Genomic DNA, 10,030 nt, shown 5'->3' on the forward strand with positions numbered 1-10,030 from the left:
TTTTTTTTTTTTTTAAAGAGACTGTGTCTCACTATGTTGCCCAGGCTGGCTTGAAACTCTTGGGCTAAAGTTATCCTCCTGCCAGACTCCCAAGTAGCTGGGACTCCTGATAGACAGAGAAGTCTTTTATAAAAACAGTATGATCTGCAGAAGCATATCTTATAAAAATTTCTGCATTTTTAATAATTAATATTTTGTGAAAAACCATTTAATTTTAACATGAAAGGTTTTCAAACAGACCCTTTTTACTTTTTACTGATTTTTATTCAAGCAAGTATAAATAGTAAAATAATCATTAAAATGTAGATAAAATTAAAATCATAACTTTAACTCAATATATTAATATATTACATACATTAATTATTATATACATTTATTTATATTTGAATCAATATCTTTCTCTTATTTTTCTAACTCGAATACTTACTAATTCTTGTATTTTACAAAAAATTCTTCTGAGTCAATCATCACTCCAGGTGATATCTAAGAAAAGAAAATCAGTAATTGTGATTCTTTTCAACAGTCCACAGACTATAAAGTATAAAGTATAATGCACTATTACTTACTTCTTTTTTTACAATTCTAGATGATAGTATTTTGTCTACAATTGCAGCATCTTCTTCACTTGGATTCTCCTATGGGAGGCAGAAAAAAGAATAATGATGAAACATTTTCTGAAAAATCTCTTAGTTGCTGTGTTGTAGGTTTATAATTAAACTAAATTCAACAAACATTTATTTAGCTTCTGTGTTGGATACTATGTTAAATGTTAGAAGTACAACAATTGAAAAAATATATCATCATTGCTATTGTCCTTGTCATCATCTGCATCATCATCATAGTAAACATACAGTACTTTTTAACATATTAGGCATTATTCTAAGCATTTTACATATATTAACTCATTTAAATCTATTCTCATCTCCATTATCACTTCCAGTATTATCATTTCCATTTTGAAGATCAGGAAATTTATGCATAAACAGAATAAGTACTTGCCCAATGTCTCAGCTCCCTCAGCTAGCAGATGAATGGTTAGTTCACAATGCAGACAAGAGGGATTAAAAGAACTCTATAAGAGGAAAGTGCATATGCAAGGCATAGAGGTGTCAAAATATGGCATTAAGGCAACTATGTTCATAAGACAGGGGACTCAGTGCTTCTAAAGAAACAGGAGATGAAGCCAGAAAATCCAGACGAAGGACTTTATGCACTGCACTAAAAAGACACCACTACTTTCATGAGTTTTAAGAAACTATTTGAGGAGTTTTCAGCAGAAAAATAATGTGAGTAGACTTATAATTAATGTTGAAATATTCTCCAGAAAGGATAGCAAGTTTCGAGTAGTATCAGGAATATATATTTTGGAGGTAGAAAATGCAGTGAGAACTTGGATGAAGAATCAACGGAAAACAAGGAGAGGTTTCTAATCTGAATGAGCCCATTAACTAATGAAATGAAATTTAGGAGGATAAGTTAGAGCAGATTTTAGAAGGAAAAACAATGCAAGTATTTTGTAGAATTAATGTTGGTTTAAAATGTTTTGAAATCATAATTCCATAATCAAATATCAAACAATCAAATGTGCTTACCACAAATAACTGTAAAGGTTGTTCACCAGGTAAAGGACCTGAATTCTTTTTTATTTTCATGGAGCCTCTAACCTCTTCTTCAGATTGTTTCCCTTCTGCATCTTCTGCATATTTTTTTCTTTTAATTTGTCGATTTGATCTTCTTTTCTGTAATGAACCACAAGGATCAGATTTATATAATTTATTTTGAAGGAAAGATTTTTAAAATAATTAAACCTAAAGTTGTCAATATTGTGTATTAAATTTTCAAAATTACATTCAATATTCATCTCTTCCTATTTTTCTTTTTAATTAAAGTAAGATTATAATTTGCCCTCTGTCACAGACTTACAATCTTCCTACAGTTTTACTTCCTACAATTTCAAATAACAAAGATTAATAATACCTTTACAACTTTTCTTTGGAAATTGCTAAGAATAAACAGATTTCTAGTTTTTTTAAACTATTTCACAGGTTGTACAAAATATATTTTATTTGTAATACCTTTATTAATTACTGCATTACTATTCATTAGAAACTAATGCTAAAAGTAAAAGGTATCCATGTTATTTAACTATTTTACACCTTGGGCAATATATATTTTAAAGTATTAATATTTTTACAGTTTTTGCCCAAAACCCAAAGAGTAGATGAGAGGAATATTGGTTAAATAATTAATTGGGCCCTGAACTGTACCCCACACTTTTAAAGTAAAATTTAATTGGGGGCATAAACCTAGAAGAGGAAATTAAATGTTTTTAGAGAAATACATAAAATAGTAAAATATTAAATCTACCAAGTAGTTAAGATCTGAATGAAAGAAGAAACTGTTTTACTAACTTTACTAGTTTTCTTTAAATATAAAGAACATCACTGTCACCAAACAAAATTAAACCTTTTACAAAGTATTACATGTAATAAAATAATTTTTAAATAACCTAATTAATTTAAAATCAGGAATCAAATACACATGGCTTTACTTACCTCCCTAAATATCTAATATGCTTCATAAGTTTTATATTTCAAAGAGAACTTAAAAAACAACAGCAAAGTTATATATCTTTTGATGTTTCTACTACAAAAACAAATTCTCAGGTTGATTTAAAAAGGCTAAAGGGCTTAGGCTTACTTTTTTTACTTCCCTAAAATCTTGTTGGGTGGATATTTCAGCCAACTGTTCTATTGCTCAATACTTAGCAAATTTGACTCTTCTTTTTTCCATTCCATTTTCCTCTATATATTTAGCAACTTCCACAGCATTGCCCAAAAATGGAACCAGCAAAATAACCCATGTGTTCTCCTTTTGCCTGTCTTCAATTTGGCAGGTCTTTCATTTACTTTCATAGGCATGACAAAAATAGCTGAGTCAGTCCTAAAGTGTGTGGGGATAAATCGTTACTTGTATCTAGTAATCCTGCAATAGACTTTAAACATCATGCCTCTGCCTCTTTCTCTTGTGAGTAGTGGAATACTGAGAAAAAGAAAGGCACTAATATGGTCAGTCAAATGCAGTACATTACGCCATGACTTATTTTAGGAAGGGGTCAATATCTCTTGGCCATGAAAACATTTACATTTTCAAACCTCAGAGTAACACTTTCGTTAATACACGAGACATAAGGTGGCATATAAGAATTACAATACAAGGACTGCTAGCAATCTAATTATCCCATATCTTATTCTGAAAAAGATATGAATTATTTAAACTTCCTGGGGGTGGAAGGAATTCAGTGGATCTCCAATACTAGGCTAAAAGAATGTTTAGAATTCTATTATGGGTATCACATAGATTTTAATGTTCATGAACAATTTTAGTTAATAAACAACTGTGACATTTATTATTTTAACACTACATGTATTACCGATGTCTCACTAGGCATGACTTCTAAATAATGAAGTTTGATAGTTCAGCACATTTTTAGAAAATTCTATTAGATGTTTTCAGCACTAGTTTTCTTTCTGATCACTTAGGCATCTATTAGTACTTAGAAATGCTTCACTTAGTTGTTAGTAAATAGTAAATGAGTTGCCTGAAAGAGTCCTTTAAACTCACAAAAGTGTACTCAAGAGAAATCTTCACAAGACAGAACTATAAACTGCTTCTTCATCCTATGAAGACTTTATCAGTCTACAAGATTAATGTAAAAGCCTATGAATTATGGAACATAGATGATTTTACTATAAATTATATTCCACTAGAGTATATAGTTTACACATTAGTTAGGAAAAACCAAATAAGGTGCCACTCTCACCAATTATCTTTCTCTGCCACACAACATTTCTACTAGATTAAAAATACAAAAACTAATCTAATACCCACATTTTTGGTGAATATGTTTTTTTTCTGGCTTTCTTCCATCATAATGTTTCTTAAAAGCACAATTTAAAATACTGATAAATTCTCCCTTCTAATTTCTTATTTCTAGCTTTTTTCATCTTATTTCTTCAAGGCTTCAAAAGATCAGTTCACAGCACTTCACATAAGAGGTCAGAAGTATTATGCTTTTAAATGACTAATACAGTACTTTACTAATGATAACACATCACTTGTTTCCTTTAATGATCCCAAAAGCATAATTTACTGCAGAGGTATTAAAAAAACTTAGGTCCCTAAACATAGTTAGACTACTGGAATATTTTCTATTAAGATTACAGGTAACAAAATTAAGTACCAAATCACATTTTTAGGTTTCTGCCTGATCCCAAACCTTAATTAGTTTCCAAAAGTTCAAATGTAAACAATCCATAGTTGCTGAAAGCTACATGGACCTTTACATTATATATATAATAACACAAATATATCAATAATATAGACTTATAATTATTAAAAAAAATTTATTTCCCTTGCCATATTGTATGTGTGTGTGTGTTAAAGCAACATACCTGTCAAAACAGACTAACACTATATAGTAAAAAACATGGAAGAAATGTGCCTATCCTAACATTTCATCATTTACTGATTACATAATGGAAAAATGGCCAGCATTATTCTAGTAAAAATTAAACTAAGTTTAATCATATTGAATAAGTTAAATATAAGTCTGCCTAAGTTAAGGATAACATACCAAAAAAAAAAAAAAAAAAAAAAAAAAAAAAAAGCCAGGCCATATAATAGGAGCTTCAGTCACTGCCCTTACCTCAACTCTTGCAGCAGCCCAGGAGCCTTGAGCCACTACTCTCCCATTGGATAAGAAGCTGCATAAGGAAGAAGAAAGGCCATTCAGGGGCTTTCTGGCCCCATAATTCAACAATTGCCACCACCCCTACGGCCTACAGTCATACATTAATTAATAGAGAGCAGAGGGTGGCCTGAATTATTATGACCTTCACTAAATAAAATTTTTAACTTCACAGGGTTATTTTAAATATCCACCTATTAAAAAAAAGGCAAAATGCACAGTATTTATATCTATGCTAGGAGATTTTTAATATAATCAGTTATCTTTTCTTCAATAGAAGCAGACCAAGGAATTATTTCTAGAAATGATTCAATCCATTTGCTTTGCCAGTTTTATGTGATTTTAAAAATTAATACCCCCATTATTAAGTTCATTCAAAAGCACTATGTAAGTACAGGCTAATATCACTAAATATTTCTCTAAGCTAAAAGTCATAAAGGACTTTGTATTGTTACTTAACTTCTCTGGGCTTCAGTTTCATTATATGAAAAATAAGGGTTTGGAGACGATATATAAGTTTCCTCCCACATCTAATATCTGATGGTAATATTACTAAGAACATATTTTAATAATGCTGCCCTACAAGTTCTACCATATAACAAAATGTATTTTTACTCCTAAACTACCGAGTAAATATCCATAAGGCAATATTATGCTACCTAGATAATTCTAACAGTGTTTCATTTCTCAGAAAAAAACTTTAATACTCACTTGAGCATCTTGGTCTTTGAATGAATGTTGTGGCATCTGCTCTGCATCCGATATTTCATCTGAAGACTCATTCTTTCTTTTCTGTTTCTTACCCAAAGTAATAATGAGTTTGCTGTATTAAGAGGAAAAGAATAAACAGTAAGACATCTTAATTTTCCCAAATGTTCAAATTAAGATTGCCATGTGAAACTCATTTTATATCACTTGCATGTCCAACCCAGGATGATAATTATCCTGATATTCATTATGACACTTTGAAAGCATAAACTTGATTCTAATGGAATATAAACCAATACTACAGTTAATGTATTTCTTTCTTTTTTCTTTTTTTTGAGTTGGAGTCTCACTCTGTCGCCCAGGCTGAAGTGCAGTGGCACACACACTCAAGGTCATTGGATTGCCTTTCTGCGCTTAGAAATACATTAGAAATACATGCTCGTCGACCTGCTGGGCTCAGATAATCCTTCCGCCTCAGCCATCCAAGTAGCCGGAACTACAGGCATATGCTACCATATCCAGCTACTTTTTTGATTTATTATAGAGATGAGATCTTGCCAAGGTGCCCAGGCTGTTCTCGAACCCGTGGGCTCAGGCAGTCCCCTCACCTCAGCCTCCCAAAGTGCTGTGATTACAGGCTTGAGCAACCATGCCCAGCTCAGTTAATGTATTTCTAAGCACAGAAAGGCAATCCAGTTCTATCACCTGTTTTTTTAGGCTCAAGATTACTTTTCATGGGAAAAATTTCAAGTGATATAACTGTATTTAATAATAAAATAACCCATTTTATTATCTTGCAGAATTGGACTAAAGGACTGCTTTTCCTTTCTCCCTTTTATCAAATTCAAATTCCATTTATTGTCTTTGAATCCACCCATTCCCTAAAAGCATCTACTTCCTTCTACACTACAGTAATTTCTCACTGAAGACAATTTAATGATTAATTGTTCTTTAATTATTTCATTTACATTAAGGCATATCTTAGCTGTATTGTATGTTCCTAAAGAATAAGAACTATTTTTTATATTCCTAGAGTGTGTATGTGTCAGTACATGTTTATATCTGTATGTTTACATATATTAATATTTACACATATACACAGCAAATAGAACTATCTACAATGAAAGTATGTTTTCTTTCTTTTTTTTTTTTCTTGAAGAAAGTTATAAGTACAGAACTCGCACATTTCCTTATTTGCTCCAACAAATGAAGGGGCATAATCTTAAATCTAGTTACTAATCACTGTTAATTACTAATAAGCAAAATTCCCCAAAGCTAAAATTCCCCAAGTACTTTCAGGTATGATTTATCACAAAAATAGCAGAATTCTTTAAAAAATTATTTACTAAAATGGGAGAACTCAGAGGTTAAGAGCATGCACTTGTAAATCACGGGGTCAAGGATTTAAACTCTGACTCCACCATTTACCTATCTGTGAGACACTGGGCAAATTATTTGATCTCTTTTGGCCTTGGTTTCCCTGCTTGGAAAATAGGAATATTATAATGAGTATCTCCACTGTTGATGATAATTAAGTGGGATAACATATATTAACTCTTCGTGCAGTCTTGACACATAGTAATTTCTCAACTAATGGTAACTGCTTCAAATTATTATAAACCAGGCATTTTCTTAGGTTCTAGGATCACTTAATAAAGTGATCTTGAAGCTTTAGTGAACCTTGTGTCACTTTATTAAGTCACTTGATCAAAATATCATAGTTAGACTATAATCACAGCTAAAATACTAAAGTGATGACAGGTTGCAGTGGCTCACACCTGTAATCCCAACACTTTGGGAGGACAAAGTAGGAGGACTGCTTGAGCCCAGGAGTTTGTGACCAGCCTGGGCAACATAGCGAAACTTCATCTCCACAAAAAAATCAAAACATTAGCCAGGTATGGTGGCATGCACCTATAGTCGCAGCTACTAGGGAGGCTGAAGTGGAAGGATCACTTGAACCCAGGAGGCTGAGGCTGAGGTGAGCTGGGATTATGCCAATGCACACCAGTCTGGGCAACAAAGTGTGACCTCAACTAAAACTAAACTAAACTAAACAATTATGCTTAACAGCTTGTGAAAGAAGAGGTAGGGTACATTCCAGGCAGGGGGATACCAGAGAAGAGTTAGGAGTATATGCAATGATAATAACATGACAGGAACACACAGAGAACGACAGAGAAGAAAGCAGAGAGCTAGATAACTAGACAGGGTGAAGATCCCAGAAATCCTTGTGTTACAAGCAAAGAGTTAACAACTTAAGACCAGTTTTTAAAATCCTCAAGGCAGAAACTTAAAAGGAAACTGTCTTGTACATCATTAGCAGCAAATGTTTAATAAATAGGCACTGAGATATCTTGAATAAACGACAAAAATAAAGCAATTAGAAGGCATAAAAGTTTTGAGCAAGGGAGCAATATTACTGCAAGGAAGTGAAATGCAAGGCAGAAAAACCAGTGGTAAGACAAAACCAATTCAAGTGTGAGATGAAGAATATAATCTAAGGTTATAGCAATGTAGATGAAGAAATGAAGACAGAATCTCTGATTGTGGAAGCAGAGCAAATAGGACTTGGTTACTGACTGTATGACTAGATAGACGTGAGGCAAAGGAAAATGATTTCTCCCTACATCATTCTTGTATCGGTATGTTTACCATGTTTACGGAATAATGATAATTCTTATTTGGTGTCTCATCTACACTCTTCTGAATATGCGAAGTAAGTAAGAGTAAAAAAATATAGCTTATGTTGGAAATAGGAGGCCAAAGGAAATATAGAAAAATTATTCTGAAACAACATTAAGAAACCAACCATAACCTTATCAACAAGGGTACCTGCATAATGAACTTTTGTATGCCTAACCCCTGAATTGTACCCCACAACTTTAAAAGAAAAAGAAACCAACCATAGTTACATTTCATTCCCTCTGACTACTTTCATTGTTTATTCCTCACTACCCCCCCAATCCCTTTTCCTTCTCTAGTTTCTCTCCTAAAATAAAAGTCTCCCTTAAGGCTATATTTACTATTAGATTGTGTTCTTCCTCCTTCTCCATAGTTCTCAAGAGTCATTTCCGTTTCATTCCTCAGCCCACTAAAATCTGAACTCTTGAAACTACTTTTCATATTCATAGCTTCCATTTATTCTGTGTTTACGATGAGTCAGCCTGTGTGCTAACTTTACGGCATTCTCTCACTTGCTATTCATACACTCTGAGAGGCAAGTACTATTATTTTATAAGGAGAGAAAATTGAGGATTAGAGAAGTTAAGTAACTTAACTTTTTAGTCTTACCTACCAAATGTAACTAATCACTGTTTCCGTTTGGCACCCTTCTTGGCTCCCTGACACAATAGTCTTCTGGTTCTTGTTAAATTTCCTCTCACTAAATTTTAGCTTCTCTTCCTCCATTTACTCATTAAATGCTGGTTTTCAGCAGGACTTAGTCATTGACAACTCTTCTCTGCTAGTCTCTTAAACTTTGGTGCATCTCAAAGTTTTGTCTCCAGCCTTCTTCCCTCTCTAAATATACTGCTCCTAGGAGATTTAATTAATCTATTCTTAAATTTATTATCTTGAAGTTTAAGTTGAAGATTCTCAAATCTCTTATCTCTAGCTCAGACCTTTTTCCCAAGCTTCAGACTCATATAACCAACTGCTTATTAGACATATCCGTATGGATATCTTATAGGTGTTACAACCTAAAAATGTCCCATAATCCAATCCCTCATTTTCCATAAACCTAACAGTACAATTTACTAATATTAAACATAATATAAATACAGAAAATCACACACATAAGAGTACCATTCAATGAATTTTCACCAATTGAAAACACATCTGCAACTAGCTTCCAGATCAAGAAGACAGTATTTGTTTCCCAGAAGTGCTTCTTTCATGCCTTTCTTACTAAGGACCTCCTTCCTCCTAAAGGTATTCACTATCCTGCTTGTGATTATCTGCTCTATCCTAAGGCACTTGAGCAGATGATTTTCAATGGCAAAGTCAGGAACAAAATTAAGTAAAGTTAGGAAGTAGAAATATATATTTGATACTTTCTCCTACTTGATAATGATTATCTCCAACCTAAGTAGGTATTTTCAACTAGTTTATAGATAAGAACAATGTTAGTAAAAGAAGGGTTTAGTTGCTTAAATATAATTTGCCATGACATGCAAATCAAGGCCTGTTAACACACTCGGATATACTGCTTAAAAAAGGCATTTTTTCAATATTTGGTATGCTAAATAAATTATGTAAAATATACATTCTGGGCCAGACTCGGTGGTTCAGTCTGTAATCCCAGCACTTTGAGAGACCAAGGCGAGTGGATTGCCTGAGCTCGCGGGTTCGAGATCAGCCTGCGCAACTTGGCGAGACCTCATCTCTACAATAAATCAAAAATTAGCCAGGTGTGGTAGCACATGCCTATAGTTCCCACTACTTGGAAGGCTGAGGTGGAAGGATCGCCAGAGCCCAAGAGGTTGAGGCTGCAGTGGCCAGGAGCGTGCCACTGCACACCAGTCTGGGCAATAGAGTGAGACTTCAAATCAAAAAAAAAAAAAAAAAAAA

The 10,030-nt window shown here is 33.1% G+C and overlaps 1 protein-coding gene across 5 annotated transcripts in view; it reads right to left on the reverse strand.

Moving 5' to 3' along the window:
• Nucleotides 1–10,030, reverse strand: part of CHD9 (chromodomain helicase DNA binding protein 9) — a 286,505-nt gene that overhangs the window by 110,089 nt on the left and 166,386 nt on the right. For all 5 annotated transcript variants that reach the window (XM_021717459.1, XM_021717461.1, XM_021717462.1 and 2 more), the window contains 4 exons: nucleotides 5,462–5,573; nucleotides 1,593–1,739; nucleotides 567–635; nucleotides 428–483 (listed from right to left, as the gene is read on the reverse strand). In XM_021717459.1, coding sequence (XP_021573134.1) covers nucleotides 428–483; nucleotides 567–635; nucleotides 1,593–1,739; nucleotides 5,462–5,573 — 384 coding nt within the window. The remainder of the gene's footprint in view (nucleotides 1–427; nucleotides 484–566; nucleotides 636–1,592; nucleotides 1,740–5,461; nucleotides 5,574–10,030) is intronic.

The sequence above is a fragment of the Carlito syrichta genome, unplaced genomic scaffold (assembly GCF_000164805.1).
Source record: "Carlito syrichta isolate Samal-C Ts95f unplaced genomic scaffold, Tarsius_syrichta-2.0.1 Scaffold309768, whole genome shotgun sequence".
Taxonomy (NCBI): domain Eukaryota; kingdom Metazoa; phylum Chordata; class Mammalia; order Primates; family Tarsiidae; genus Carlito; species Carlito syrichta.